The sequence below is a fragment of the Podarcis gaigeae genome (genome assembly GCF_964106915.1).
Source record: "Podarcis gaigeae genome assembly, chromosome: 13".
Lineage (NCBI taxonomy): Eukaryota > Metazoa > Chordata > Lepidosauria > Squamata > Lacertidae > Podarcis > Podarcis gaigeae.
The window spans coordinates 51,722,456-51,738,560 of record NC_139689.1 but is presented as its reverse complement, the minus strand read 5'-3'; the positions used below and the strand labels follow the sequence as shown (position 1 = coordinate 51,738,560).

Sequence of the window (16,105 nt, the reverse complement as noted above, 5' to 3'; positions counted from 1 at the left end):
GTTAAAAATAATTACTTTTCAAATATGGCAAAGACATGTCACAGTTGTTAAGAGGGGGGCAAGCTGGCAGTATCAGTTCAGAGCATGGCTTTCAGACTAAATCCACACGGTCTAAATCAGATGTACAGGCTCAAATGGATGTCTACATTGTACTTCCTAAAATGGTCAGCAAAAGTATTGGGCAAAGTAGAGGAGGAGGAAAAGGACGAGTAACCTTTTCTTACATACATTTGAAGCAGGGGCATCTTACCCATAGAGGCTAGTGGTGCAGGGTGGCAGGGTGGCAGGGCGCCAGGTTCTGGAGGGCGCCAGGGGAAGAGGCGGAGGCTGGACGTGGCGCTTCCTGGCATCAGCTCGCTGCCCTCGCCCGCCTCGGTCGTGCCATGCTGAAGGAGCACCGCCCCCGGAGCCTCCGTCTGCCGTGGCCACCATGGCACGAAGCAGCCAGCCTCCCCCTCTTCCCCGCTAGAGGAGCCACCCTCCAGCCACTGCCTGCTTCCACCAGCCCCGCCGGCAGTGCCGTGCTCCATAAAAAAGGTGGACAACTCTGGGAAACTGGGTGTCTGTGTGTGCCGGAGGGAGCTTTGCACCACGGCAGCAGATATGCTTAAGATGGCCCTGATTTGAAGCCCTCTCTGAGGGGGGAAGCCACTGAGACAATTTGGACCAGACAAAAACAGAGTCCCGCCCTCTTTCCAGCTGCTTCTTTCCTCCGATTTCCTTCCCTGGTCTTTCGGAGAAGACTGCGCCCCTTTCAAAACCCAGTAACAACTTTTGCTAGGGAAACACAAACTTCACAAAATGATGTTGCTGCAGTAGGCATGCCAACCCAGAATCTAACCAAACCAACGTTGATGTTAAGTCCAACAGGCAAAGCATTAGAAGGGACTGAGTAATCACAGCTGCCATTGGAGTGATTACTCAAGCACTTACATTAGGTGACCCTGAGGTCACCATGAAAAGGGGACAGCCGAAAGGGATGAACGTTATCAAAAGTTACAAGCACTTAAGCTCCATTTCAACTAAAGAGGAGGACCAAGGGGTTAAGCCAAAGGCTCCACAAGAAGCAGCTTTTGAAAGAGATGGAGGGAGATGGGGCCACTTGCCTCTTCTGGGATGGAACTCAGATTTAACCAATTTACAGTTAAATGTGTAACAGATTGAGTCATCACTTGTAAATATGACCTCAGTACCGGCTCTGTCAGTCTATCTCTGCTTCATTAGTTTTGGACAGAGCCACTGCTAATCACTGTCTGTGGCCCAGTTTTGCCTTCCATTCCGAGTGCAATATACAGTAATTTGCTGCTAGTCCATTACGAATCTGCTCCCCTTTCTGTCCTTCCATCTCATTTCAAAGTCAAAATTTAATTGAAACGAGACAAGGCCGGCATTAGGAGATTCTATTAATAGTTTACAAAATGTCATTTTTATGGCAGAAGCGTGGCCCACTTCAAATACTCAAAGGGAATGAAATGACTGTTTAAGGCATTTCGTCTTCTTCTTCTTTCATGGTTATTTGTTTAAGACGGTGCCAGCAGATGACATTTTCTGGCTTGCTGCCTTACGGATTTAATTTTACAATTAGCCTGATGCATTTACTGTGCCCAGAGAAATCATTTTATGGGGCGACTAATAAATATAAATAAATAAATGCCAGTTTGAGTAACACTTGAATCTGTTAATGCTTTTACTTCCTTTTCTTCGGCCATATGTTTGTAGAGTATTATTCAATATTTTCTGCAATCTTATTGCCAGTATTTCCTTTCCGTTGTATAGGAATGTCCTACACACACCCTTCTGAATGCTAAATTCTGTATTCAGGGTTATTTGAAGGGCTCATATTTTCTCAATAGGTTGTTATTTACCAGAAGTGTCCGCTTTTCTGAAGTATGCAGCTCATTTTACTGCCTCAGAACGCTACCATCTCATTTTGATGCACATGTAGACCAGGCCTTAAAGACATTGATAGAAAAGGACAGAGATTTGGCCAATACAATCTCAAATGGGCTCTAAGGAAACGAGGTTGCAATTGGTTTGTTGTTTTTTTTAACGTGTGATATTTTACTGTATTTTTTGTTTTTATGGAAGCCGCCCAGAGTGGCTGGGGAGGCCCAGCCAGATGGGCGGGGTATAAATAAATTATTATTATTATTATTATTATTATTATTATTATTATTGGTGTCAAAGGAAGATCAAGAAGACAATTGAGGCCACTGGGCTTGCCGATAGGAAGGTCGGCAGTTAGAATTCCCGTGATGGGGTGAGCTCCCGTTGTTCGGTCCCAGCTCCTGCCCACCTAGCAGTTCAAAAGCACGTCAAAGTGTAAGTAGATAAATGGGTACCGCTCTGGCGGGAAGGTAAACGGCGTTTCTGTGCGCTGCTTTGGTTCGCCAGAAGCGGCTTAGTCATGCTGGCCACATGACCTGGAAGAACTGTCTGCGGACAAATGCCGGCTTCCTTGACCAGTAAAGCGAGATGAGCGTTCGCAACTGGACTTAACCGTCAGGAGTCCTTTACCTTTACGTTTTTACTGCTGAATTGGGATCTTTGTTTTTATCTTTCTCCCTTGCTATTTATAATCAGCATTTGTATTAGTCATTGAGCACCATAAATGTGCCAACATTTTAAAGTAACAACAAAAAGACAGATTCCTGCTTCACAGAAGCTTACAATCTAAAATTTGATGCAGGGGATGCAATGGTAAAAAGAAGGGTAAACAGTGAAAGAACAGTAAAGCGAGATGAGCACCGCAACCCCAGAGTCGTCCGCAACTGGACCTAACGGTCAGGGGTCCCTTTACTTTTACCTATTTCTGGCAATGGTGAATGCTACCAGGATAAATGTTGTTCAGCTTAAAGAGGCAAAGAAAAGGAAACCAGCAAACAGTTTTCTAAAGGGACCCTGAGGGATTTACGGATGCCAAGGCAACAGTTATGGGTAAGCAAGTATAAGATCTACTAATGAGGACGTCTTTAAATTAAACTTGGATAAGGAAAAGGTGGTTGTGAGTATAACTCTGTGTACAATGAATCATTGCTCATTGATCCCAGTACAGTATACAAACTAAAACCGTGAAGGAAAGGTATAGGTCTTCTTGCTCCTTGAACGCCATTAAGCCATTCCATGCTAACTGGCTTTTCATTACAAATTGACAAAGCTGGTATTAATTCAGATTACGGTGCATTTTGCTTTTGTGACAATAGCAGCTGTTGGGACTCAATTTCTGACTGAGCGGGGCTGAGGGCGGGAGTTAAATCTTGGAGACATTTCAACAGCACCCTCCCAGGCACTGGTCCTTGAATCTCAGGGGTGCTTTTTATCAGCTTTGGTGGATAAATGAGTGGCAGGCCTTGCTCAAGGACTGGCGCTTTTCATAGTGATGGATGCACCGGTGATCCTGGAGTACTGCAATGCTCTCTGGATAGGACGCCTGGAGATAAACTCTGCGGTCTGGCTATAAAACAGAGCTGCAGAGATCACTTCGTCTTAGTGTGGGTTTAGCTGCCCTGCCTGCCAATTAACACCTAGCTGCACATTATGTGAAAAATAGCCACTTGTAAGCCAAGCTCTGAATACTGAGAATTCTGAATCTCCCCTGGAAACAGGCAGAGAAAGCTGAATGAGATCTTGGTCCCACTGCCTACATTTCTTTCTGCATTGTCTTTCCTTTGCCTCTCCTTAGCAGCTAAATAGTCCTTCTCCTCTGCTGATTGAGAGAGGAAGGTGATAATAAATAAAGGTAAAGGAACCCCTGAACATTAGGTCCAGTCGCAGACGACTCTGGGGTTGCGGCGCTCATCTCACTTTATTGGCTGAGGGAGCCGGTGTACAGCTTCCGGGTCATGTGGCCAGCATGACTAAGCCGCTTCTGGCGAACCAGAGCAGTGCACGGAAACACTGTTTACCTTCCTGCCAGAGCAGTACCCATTTATCTACTTGCACCTTTACATACTTTCGAACTGCTAGGTTGGCAGGATCAGGGACCGAGCAATGGGAGCTCACCCCGTCACGGGGATTTGAATCACCGACCTTCTGATCGGCAAGTCCTGGGCTCTGTGGTTTAACCCACAGCGCCATAGTGGATGGCAAAAGGCTGCCAACAAATCCAGTTCTCTCCATCCTTTGCTGCATATCTCTAAAAGCACTACTTTTCACACGATACTTTGACGGAATGAGCATACTGTGAAGCCAAAATCTTGGTTTCTGAGCCCAACTAAGAGTGCTGATCATTACTTTAAAGTTGTATTCAAATTAGGCCCAGAATATCAACACATCCCTCCATACATTTCCTCCCAAGGCTCTTAAATCCAAGGTTCATACTCTGCTCCATTTGGAGATGATTTGGTGACACGCAGCCATGCTAGATTATCTCAGTGGTGGCCCCTATGTTGCACAGCGGTCTCCCAAAAGAGGCATGCTCCTTTTCAGCCGAGTCATCTCTAAACCCAACTTACCTTAAAAGGATAAAATGGCATCATGTCACCAAAATGCACATTCCACTCCACCCCCCAGCTTGAAGATACAAAATTTGTCAGCTTTACAGTGTTCATTTTTAATACAGTGGTACCTCGGGTTAAGTACTTAATTCGTTCCGGAGGTCCGTTCTTAACCTGAAACTGTTCTTAACCTGAAGCACCACTTTAGCTAATGGGGCCTCCTGCTGCTGTTCTCATTCTAAAGCAAAGTTCTTAACCCGAGGTACTATTTCTGGGTTAGCGGAGTCTGTAACCTGAAGCATATGTAACCCAAGGGACCACTGTATGAGGTGATCTTCAGGACCCCATATGTTCTTCTGCATCCTAGATATTGGTCCAAGCTGGAGAACAAGTCCTTCTTCTTATCTGCCCCCCCCATCCACCCACATGCCCATATCTGTGTGCCTTCGTCCACCTCCCCTTTTGTTGTTGTTGTTTCAGCAATGATGAGCCAGAAGGAAGCCGGAAGGTGTCCCCAAACTCCCATCTGGTGCCCGATACACTGCTATGGCTGGATGCCAGGAGCCCTGGGAGATGTAACTTCCCAGCAAGCATTTCTGCAGCACATGGAAAACTACACTTCCTAGTAGTCCTGGTACCTGGCCTGCAGGTACCTGGAGAGAGGAGAGGACCTTCCTTCCTCCACTCTATCAGAATTACTTGGGAGATTATAATGCAGGCATAGGCAAACTCGCCCTCCAGATGTTTTGGGACTATAACTCCCATCATCCCTAGTTAACGGGACCAGTGGTCAGGGATGATGGGAGTTGTAGTCCCAAAACATCTAGAGGGCCAAGTTTGCCTATGCCTGACCTAGATAACTGTGAGTGCTGAACTGGTCTGCTCCCAGTAGGCTACACCACCATCAGGCCCTATGGATAACACCTGCTTCAGATCGTGTAGGTTTACCAAGGTGTGGGTTTTCAGAAAAGCACCATTTGTTCTGGCTAATCAAAACGTCTCGAAGGCTGCTGAACGCCAGTAGTGGCCTTGCCGCTACTCTTTCCTCTGTGTCCAGGAGAGCTGTTCAAAACAAAGGGCTGCTTGTTGTAGACTCTAGACTAACTCCCAATAGGTGGAGCCACCTGTTTCTGACTAATTCCAAGCCAAACAACCTACTTCCTGGAGCCCTCCGTTTGGGAAAAGAGGAAGAATGTGACTCAGAACTTGGAGGGGAAACCAGATGGTGAGAAGGGAGGGGCACGGCAAGCATGCCTGCGTGACTAGCCCTGTGCTGGTTTTCTGAGTGGCTCTTTCCTCTCACTGGCGCTGGATGAGTTTTTCCCTTAGCTATCTGTCCACATTTAGCCAAACATCTGAGAGACAGTTGAGAATGCGCCCCTGCCCATTCTCCCATAGAGTGTGCCAGCTGCCCAAAGCTGGCACATTTAAAGGAAAATGTTGACAGAATAATTGAAAGTGCTTACTATTATTATTAGCTATATTATAGAAAAAATGTGTGTAAATAAACGACGAATCATTACTAAACAGGTGCACATCATGAATGTCAGATTTGCTTGATCCGAGTGCTCATTCTGAATCCATCCTCCCTCATGCATTGCAATAGTTGCTCTTAGAAAATACTGAATTCCGCTTCTGTTCTTCTACCACCTCTTTGCTCAGGAAGGTATCAGCATCTATATTATCCCCTAGTGTTTTACAGGTGCAATCCAAGGTGTTGTTTTTTAACCAATAAAGCCCACACCAGCCTAAGCCCAGCATTAACTCAAGAGTTTGTTTTCTTTCCTTTGTACTACACAATCATTAAGAACAACTGAAAAGACGTTCCTGAATGTACTGCTGAGGCACCAAATTCAAACAGCAAGGGCCCATAGAGATGCATTTGTGGTTAACTAGCCAGAAGCTGTCTGCGGACAAACGCCGGCTCCCTTGGCCTATAGAGCGAGATGAGCACCACAACCCCAGAGTCGTCCGCAACTGGACCTAACGGTCAGGGGTACCTTTACCCTTTTACCCAAAGTTATGGAATTCTCTTCCTCTAGAAATCTGTCGCACTGCACAAGCTTGCATATTTTCTGAAAGAGCTGTTGAACTTCTATTGTTTGCTGGTATTCAGTGTCCAGGAAAAATGTAAGTTTGTGGCAGTTTTATTTAACCAGATCTTCTCTGGGTGTGTTTTCTTAAATGTCACTATCCTCTCATAACTCTTATAAAGCCTCTGACTCGAAAGTGAAGTTTTTATTTTCATAGACATGTTATAATTTGCATTGTTTCAAAAGCCTGGAATGGAATACGGATGTCTCTGCCCCCCTCTCTGTCTCTCTTTGATATTTCACACCTCCTTTCTGTGATGATTTTGTTCTGTGGTTGATTTTGCGCTTTTATAAAAGCAAATAAAAGCAAAAGAAAGTGGAAGTTAACTCCCTAATAAGTGTCTGCTCCTTTAAATCAGATTTATGCAAGGTTGTTGCTAACTCTCCAAGAGATTTGAAGTGTTAAAAAGGGTTGGTCCAAAAGCAAAGAAAGGAAGTAACTTTTCGTTAGAGTACTGCAGTACTCTTTCTGATGTGGGGGGAAAGTGAAAGAAATTGCTAACGTACCCTCTTCGTATGGAACCGTATAATTTTCCAACCACAAGCCAGGCTGGCAGAACATAATTATACATCTGCTTTCGTTTACCAGCTTACTAGCAGAAAGACTTCGCAATTCTATACACATCTACTGAGAAGTAAGCCCCGTTAAGTTCAGTGAAGCTTACTCCTAAGTAACTGCATATAAGATTGCTGCCTTAACATCCCCCAACCAATTGTATGTACATAGTACTTCTTTAGGTAGTTTTCCTATTGGCCACTGCCTTCAGAGATGTAAGACAGCAGCATATCTCATGAAAAATATAGGTCACGTCAAGACGCTTCAAGAGAAAAATGTAAGAAGCCAAAACTAACACCCAGAAATAAAATAAAAACCCTGGAATAAAAGTACTGAATGTATAAAATGTGGAGGATTGTAAGTGTGGCTCCAATACAATGATACATTGCTCAAATTGTTTACAAAGGAAATATAAGCATCAAGGTTAAATCCATAATTATAATTCATATTTTATTTTGAAGACCTTTGACCTATTATATACACACAAATGCACAGTGATTTCCTTTTGTTTCCTCTTCTCAGGGAACCACAGTTGATGCTTTCCTTAGAGTGAGGTAACCCATAACAACATCAGAAGGAAGCATCCGAATGTAGGCAAACTCCTCAATGGTACTAAATCTCAGTTTGCTCTGTGGGTCGGTGTAGTTTGCCTAAAAGAAGAGCACACACAAACATCTGAGCTGAAAATTGTGAAAACACCCACACTTTTAAAACAGGCGAAAATATGCTAGTCACACCATAATGAATTAAAGCAAAGGTCCAGCTAAACTAGCATGCTAGCCCCAGCCACTTCTCCCTCTGAAATATACATGTATACATGTTGAAAATTATAGTATAATAAGCCTTGTGATGTAATATGATAATGTTTACCAATGTAACATAAGAACTTTAATAAATAAATAAAATTATTTATACACACACACACACACAAATCGGGGCACTATGGAAATGGTTCACCCCCATTGTTTGCCCTAAAAAAGCATATTGTCTCCTTAATAAAATGATGGCGATATTCTTGAATATATTTTTGCAACTTTAGCAAAGCTTTTGAAATCATAATTATTTCAAGATCACAAAACACGATGTAAAGAGCAAAAGGAAATGACTGGCCACCATGGTGTTGCTCATCCAGATTCCTAGCAGTTAAATAGTTCTTTATGTGGTTTAGTTGTGAAATGTTAATTTCCACCAAAAGCTAAAGAAACAAACACTGTTAACAGTGAACCCAAATAACTGCATTTCTGTGATCTCCTCTGAAAGAGAACTTTAGAGAACCATGTCAATAAATAACATATAAACAGGCAAGATATTTAATTGTATTGTGTAAGGCAGGTTACACCAACAAATGGATGGGCAGTTAGAAGAACTAGGTCTGACAAGCTTAATTTCTGAATGCTAATCAGCATTTCTTTCTCACAGCTAACCTGCAGAGCTAGATTTCTGAATAAATATACTTCATCGGATTATCTAACACAGGGGTAGGCAACCTAAGGCACAGGGGCCGGATGCAGCCCAATCTCCTTCTCATTCCAGCCTGCAGAGGGTCCGGGAATCAGCGTGTTTTTACATCAGTAGAATGTGTCCTTTTCTTTAAAATGCATCTCTGGGTTATTTGTGGGGCATAGGAATTCGTTCATCCCCCCCCCCCAAATATATATATAGTCTGGCCCCCCACAAGGTCTGAGGGACGGTGGACCGGCCCCCTGCTGAAAAAGGTTGCTGACCCCTGGTCTAAGAGCAACATTCAGCGAGTGCCAGCAAACCACCCTGGGTGGGTAAGCACTGGAGAACCACATGTAGGCTGCCTTGGGTTCCATGACGGAAGAAAGGTAGGATTATAAATGTAAGAAAATAAAATAAAGATCGTTTGCCCAACAAGAACTGGTATTCAGAAGGTCTATTTCTTCTGAGTATGGAGGTTCCATTTAGCAGCCTGAAAACCTGACACAAGACTTTAAACTTAGTTGTGGTCTATAAAATTCAATGAAATTTGATTGGCTGTAGGCTCCAGATAGACAAAATAAGTACTTCCTCAGATAGTATATAATTAACAATGGAATTTAGGCAGTTTTTAAAGGGGACTGGACAAATTCATGGAGGAAGATGGGTCTCTCAATGGCTATTATAGTCTTGTGTCGAGTTTTCCATCAGTGGTGTGAGATCCCAGCAAATCAACCGACAATATAACTTTGTGATTTGAGTGTTATGCCCGGTGGAGTTCCTGATTCTTCCTGGAGAAACATTTAGACACTGATGGATGCCTAGAGAGATATTCCAGCAGCAATATTTTCTATTTAAAACTATCTGTCTAGATATATTTACTACAGCAATGCAAAAACTGTGTGGTCTTAACTTATCTTCAATTCATATTCTTCATCTTAGGAAATAAGACACAGAGACATTGCTGCATCCCAGCAATAACTGCAATGGGGTTATATAAATTACATTGGAATATATAAATTTCACTCCCAAATTATACAGTAAGTTAGATAAAGTAACACTGTACTTTGACGAGAAAAAGTCTTACACTTCTGTAAGCTTAGGGTGAAGACCACAGACAGAGCTGAGCTATATATAATTATCTTTGTTGCTATAGCAACAGGGCTGGTTTGTCTTCAAAAGGAGGCAGATGTTTGAGCACTTAATTCTCCCCACCTCCAGCGTTGAATGAAATTTCTGTTGCATTAATATGACCAGGGGCTCATCTTTTAAATTTCAAGAGAAATCTAAAAAGTGCAAATGCAGCCCCTAAATGAAACTCTTGTTTTAATATGATGGCTGCAGAATGACAATATTAAAAAATGATGACATGCTGAGGCAAAAGCTAATACTTTGCATGATCCATCCCTTTCGATTTAGGAAGCCCACCGAGCCTGCCCCAACCTCAGGGGTTGGCCCATTGCAATGGACGTTGCTTTTCTAGTGCAGCCCTTGAACACTATACAGGGGGGCTCCCAACAGCTCCTCTACATTCCTCTGGCAGAAGGGCTACTCAACATCCTTGTTGAGAACTGCCTGTGCAGTGATGTTCTGGAAAGTAGCAGAGCTGATGGACACCTTTATGCAAGGAGCAAAAGTAACAGCTGGACAGGCTGCAAATGAAGCTGCCTTAAACTGTGTCAGATGCAGGGCCGTCTTACCCATAGATGCTAGTGGTGCGGGGCGCCAAGTTTTGGAGGGCGCCAGCTGAGAGTCCGTGGAACACCGAACGAGTGCGCTGAGTGTGCGTGTGCCGCTTCCGCCGAGCGTTGGCTCGGTTTCCCCCCTTTTAGCCTGTATGCACTGAATTCTGTGGGGTGCCAGAAGGCTAAAAACTGAGGCAACACTCGGCGGGAGGGGCACACGCACCCTTGCTCACTTGGTACAGGCCCACTCGCTCGGCGTGCTCGCTCGCCCAGCAGGTTGAGGCTCAGGCATGTGCGCCGCCCCTCCTGCTAGCTGTCTTTGAGCCGGGCATCAGGCGCTGTGGATCTCCACGGGGCCAGCTCCCCCAGCCTGCTCGCTGCCCTCGCCCACCTCTGCCATGCCACACTGAAGCAGCACCACGCCCAGAGCCTCCGCCTGCTGTGGCCACTGTGGCACAAAGCGGCCAGCTAAGCCGGAAGGTGCCGTGTCCAGCCCCTGCCTCTTCCCGCTGGAGGAGCTGCCCTCCCAGCTGCTGCCCCAACCGTTTCCTAATGCCGGTTTGAAAATTGCAAACAGCGTCTGGATGAAAATGTTCATTGCTTTCTCCATTTTAATGATCAAGACTCTTTACAGAAGTATGCAACCCCAGCTTCAACCAGGACAAGTGAGGATGCCGCTGTGAAGACAAGGAGCATCTTAGATTTTTACATTATCCCTTTTGTACCTTACATTAGGAAGTAATTGCAAAGTCGAATTTAGGGCTTCCTTTGAAGATCTCAAGCTGCTTTTTTAAAAACAACAACAACAACAACACCCACTAATCCAGTTATCTAAATGAAACAGGTGATGCTGAGAGCTCTTATTGGAGGCCAGAGGATTCTTCCACCCACAACAATATAGGCAATGCTACAAGGTAGGTTTAGAAGGTAAAAGGAAAAACTCCCTAGAAAATTAAAGAGAGCTAAAATGGAAGAAAAAGCAAACAGTCCTTTTGCTGTAGGGTGTTTTTGGTAATCTCTGCGTTACTTCATGTGGCACACATTCAGAACTCCTAGACTTAGAGGCAAAATGACAGACAGTGTGAGCTTTCTGAAGGTAAACCAGAAGTCTGCCTACCCCACAGGCTTGAATTACAGGTAGACATTTTTTAGTAAATGTAATAAAATAACAACAACAACAAATAAAATAAAGGGATTTCTTGATACCTTTATTTTACTGCATTTACTAAAAAAAAAAATCTACTCTGCCTTATACCCCAAAAAGATTCAAGATGGCTTTACCTAAGGAAATAGTCACATATTTTTTCCTCATTTACCCATAACTCTGTTTTCCTACCTTTCTTCTGTTGTTTTTCTGTCTGCTTTTAGCTCTTAAGCTCCTTGAGGTATGGATGTGTCCTCTCAATTTTCCATACAGTACACAACAGCATAAAGCTACAAAACAATTATGTATGTGTCTGAACACTCGTTTCCTAAGCTTTCCACCCAAAAAGAACTGGAAAACTGAACCTATTAGAGAGCGACTTACACACTATGTCTAAAAATGTACAATTAAAGAGTCCTAGGGAACTGCATTTTACTAAGTGCACATAATTAGCACCCGGGTGGCACTGTGGTCTAAACCACAGAGCCTAGGGCTTGCCGATCAGAAGGTTGGCAGTTCGAATCCCCGCGATGGGGTGAGCTCCCATTGCTCAGTCCCAGCTCTTGCCAACCTAGCAGTTTGAAAGCACATCAAAGTGCAAGTAGATTAATATGTACTGCTCCAGCGGGAAGGTAAATGGTGTTTCCGTGCGCTGCTCTGGTTTCGCTAGAAGCGGCTTAGTCATGCTGGTTACATGACCCAGCAAAACTGTCTGCGGACAAACGTCGGTTCCCTCAGCCAATAAAGTGAGATGAGTGCCGCAACTCCAGAGTCATTTGCAACTGGACTTAACTGTCAAGGGTCCTTTACCTTTTTAACCCTTAGAAAGCACTCCACGAAAGTAACTCAAATTGGTTCGTTTCTCGTAACTGTCCTTTTGAATTTCCCAGTTTCCAAACAGCCAGAAAAAAGGCATAAGGTGTGTTTACACCTGCGACAGTTTCCTTGGTGAAACAGGACTCATCCAATTCAAGGGAGAGGCTGAGCTGTTCTCCTAGGTAGGAATTTTGGCCTGAACCTACAAAGGCAGGTCTCAAAAGGCTACCAGAGGCCCCTTCCCGCTGTGTGACGTCAAAGGTGGGCAGAACCTGGTGCCTGTGGTCACCAGCTCTGAATTGGGGGGGGGGAGGGGAGGGTGTTTAAGGGAGGGATTGATCTTTATCAAGGACAAGACTGCCACAGTTGCCATGACATTGACTGCAACTCTAAGAAATTTTGCTTGAGCTTCCTTTTTCCTCCTGCTATGCAGTCCTTTCAGGGCCGTCTTAAGTATATCCAGCGCTGTGGTGCAAAGGTCCCTCCTGCGCCCCCCCTTTCCCAGAGTTGCTGACCTTTTGCAGCACTGGAGGAGGCAAGCAGCGGCTCCTCCGGCGGGGAAGAGGCGGAGGCTCCGGCCGCGGCGCTGCTTCGGCGAGGCAGGCGAGGGCGGCGAGCTGATGCTGGGAGGCGCTGTGCCCAACCTCCACCTCTTCCCTGGCGCCCTCCAGAACTTGGCGTCTTGGTGCCCCGCGCCAATTGCCTCTATGGGTAAGATGCCCCTGAGTCCTTTCTCTTCATCATATCTTTTTAAATTGTGAGTCTAAGGGCAGGAACTGTCTTAGAAGTGATTTTTGTAAGCCATCATGAAAGCATAAAGGGCAGGATTTAAATGCTGAAAATAAATAAATATGAAACTATAAATTATCCCGCATTTACATGAAACTAATTATCTTCTGTAAGCCACCTGGGGGATAGGTTTTACTCTGAAATGAACTAAATAGGAGTTAAATAAAAGATCATAGGCCCTACTGTCTTGAGGCAAATTGTTAAAAATGTGTTTTATTGTACAGCCAGAGTTCTTTCTTTAAACTTTCCACCTGCAGAGAATGCAAGTGTGCTGCAGAGAGCACTGGGGCATGTTTTAGGGTAAATAATCACTTCCTAAAAATACTAGGCAGACTGGCTGGACCTCACCATTGTTCTGGGTGAACTGACAATGTGTGCCATACTGCCCAGCCAATGCTGTGCTTTGGTTATACTTTGAAGAAGATTTGCAGTGACAGGTTGGTTTTTCCAAGAGGTTTGTCTGCCTTTACAATTCTCCCAATTGAGGATATCTATCCAAAACTACTACATGGTTCCCCAGAACAGGGAGAACTTGTTACTGCTATTTAGGACCATCCCTCTGTGCAGGAGTTTGAATAAGGACAGAGTAAGACCAAAGCCAATCTAAGAAATATGAAAAGAAAAATACTTACAGGAAGTCCTGAAATATCAGAGTATTTCTTGGCTGGTTTAAAGGAAGGAGGAGCATCTATGCTGAAATCTGGAGGTGTGCCAGAAAGAGAGAAAGAAGAATTCAATTCTTTGTTTAACCTCTTTTTGGAAAGCAGTTCTTAATTTACAAATTCTTGGGCCTGAGGCCTGACTAGAATCATTCCATCAATTTGACTGGAGTCCTGTTTCCAGTCCCTGAGAATCCACACCCTTAATTGAGAGAGAGGCTAGTGGCAGTGATGGCAGGACATTGTTCACATGCAGAGCACACTAGCTTTGTCAGCTTGAATGCATTTGCAGAAAGCATTCATCCTTACTAAGCCTTGGGCTTGCTGATCGGAAGGTCGGCGGTTCGAATCCCCGCGACGGGGTGAGCTCCTGTTGCTCGGTCCCAACTCCTGCCAACCTAGCAGTTCGAAAGCACACCAAAAAGTCTAAGTAGATAAATAGGTACTGCTCCAGCGGGAAGGTAAACGGCATTTCCATGCCCTGCTGTGGTTCGCCAGAACTGACCACACGACCCGGAAAAACTGTCTGCGGGAAACGCCGGCTCCCTCGGCCAGTAAAGCGAGATGAGCGTTGCAACCCAGAGTCGTTCGCAACTGGACTTAACTGTCAGGGGTTCTTTACCTTTTTTTAAGCATGGAAGAGTCAGGTTGCATTGTCTAGCGAAACAATGTGGAGCACACCACTAGCAAGTACTAAACCAAATTACCGTATTTTTCGCTCTATAACACACACCTGACCATAACACGCACGCAGTTTTTAGAGGAGGAAAACAAGAAAAAAATATTCTAAATGAAACAGTGGATGTATGATTTTTGTGGTTCATGCTGTGGCCACAGACATGTGATCTGACAGTGAGTTTGGGGTAGCCCAATACAAAAATCCTGAGGATCCATGTGGATCCGTGATTTGTAACCACGTTTTAAGTGGGGAGGGAAGGAAAAAACCTCAAGGGACAAGGAGCACACGTGGGGGGTGTGGAGAAGGATGCTGCGAATAATGCAGGAGAGGCTCCTCTCCGGCTTTGCTCCTTTAAAACAAGCAGGCTCTGCGTCTCTCCCTCCTCCCCGGCAAGGAAACCACGATAGTAACCACTCTGAGACAAATCAAGAAAAATTGCGACCAACACTCTCCCCCAACAAGCAGTGAGGTCAAAACAGACACACACACAGAGAGAGAACTGGCCCTAAAGTCGCAGGGCGCTGGGAGAGCGCAGGGGCGCTGGGAGAGTGAATGGAAGCAAGAGAAGGAGAAGGAGCCCTCACAGACACACACAGACACACAGTGTCAATCCTAAAGTCGCAGGGGCGCGCAGGGGCGCTGGGAGAGTGAACGGGAAGCAAGAGAAGGAGAACGATGCCTCACACACACACACACACAGACACACAGTGTCAATCCTAAAGTCGCAGGGGCGCGCAGGGGCGCTGGGAGAGTGAACCGGAAGCAAGAGAAGGAGCCCTCACACACACACACAGACACAGACACACAGAGTGTCAATTCTAAAGTCGCAAGGGCGCAGGGAGAGTGAAGGGGAAGCAGGAGGAGGAGAACGATAGCTCAAGCACACACACACACACACACACACACACACACACACACACACAGCCCCTACAGTGGCCAATCCAAAATCGGACAGCAAAAAACTGCAGGCAGGGACAGAGAGCACGGGGTTGTTTTAAAGCAGCCAACTCCCGCTCTGCTTCTCTCCCTCCTCCCGGCTCCGCTAGCTGACAGGAGACGCTGTTTCAAAGCGAGCCACGGACTGCTCACGACTGCAGCAAATTCCCCCTCCATCTGTAGGCATTCGCTCCATAACACGCACAGACATTTTCCCTTACTTTCTAGGAGAAAAAAACTGCGTGTTATGGAGCGAAATTTACGGTAAATGCTGACATTACTCAAATTATTGTCTTAAATAGTGGTTTCACCAATTTTGCTCAAGATGTGGTGTCGCAGACTACATGGTGCCTCTTTTAAAATCCCTACACAAACTTTCTCATCCACTCCCAGATCTAGCACATACTTATTTGTAGCTTCAAATACTTCTTGGTGTTGCCTTATCTCTCCACCCACACAAACCTTTGCTCTCCAGCTCCATCCCCAGTCATCCAAAGTTCTTAGGATGCAATCTTATACCCGTTAACCTGGAAATAAGCCTTGCTCCATTCTATGAGACTTCTGAGTAGAAACATATAGGACTGATCACTCAATCTCTCAAATGACCACCTTTTCTCCCTTGCGCCTGGAACTCCCAATTACATTAATTACATTATCTTCCGCAGAAACTGCTGCTTGCCTTCTATCACTGTGCCATTGAGAGCGTGCTCACTTATGGCTTATGTGTGTGGTACGGAAGCTGTACTACCCAGGACAGGATGGGGTTGGGCAGAGTTGTTAAGGCAGCAGAGAGCATTGTTGGCTGCCCACTCTCCACCTTAGAGCAGATTTATGCCACAAGGTGCCATAGGAAGGCACTGGACATAGTAAAA

The 16,105-nt window shown here is 45.1% G+C and overlaps 3 protein-coding genes across 5 annotated transcripts in view; 1 reads left to right on the top strand and 2 right to left on the bottom strand.

The window, feature by feature from the left end:
• Positions 1-16,105, top strand: part of COBL (cordon-bleu WH2 repeat protein) — a 1,088,462-nt gene that overhangs the window by 381,697 nt on the left and 690,660 nt on the right. The window lies entirely within an intron of this gene.
• LOC310830149 (uncharacterized protein) overlaps positions 1-16,105 on the bottom strand; it is a 318,853-nt gene that overhangs the window by 40,989 nt on the left and 261,759 nt on the right. The gene's annotated exons all lie outside the window — the stretch shown is intronic.
• INO80C (INO80 complex subunit C) overlaps positions 7,510-16,105 on the bottom strand; it is a 29,952-nt gene continuing 21,356 nt past the window's right edge. The window contains exons 4-6 of one of the 3 annotated variants that reach the window (XR_014557499.1): positions 13,592-13,659; positions 11,547-11,644; positions 7,510-7,735 (exon numbers count right to left, since the gene is read on the bottom strand). Coding sequence is in view for 2 of the 3 variants with exons in the window: in XM_083709950.1 (XP_083566076.1) it covers positions 7,604-7,735; positions 13,592-13,659 (200 nt within the window). In the remaining variant the exon portion in view is untranslated. The remainder of the gene's footprint in view (positions 7,736-11,546; positions 11,645-13,591; positions 13,660-16,105) is intronic. The other 2 variants (XM_083709951.1, XM_083709950.1) reach the window with 2 other exon arrangements.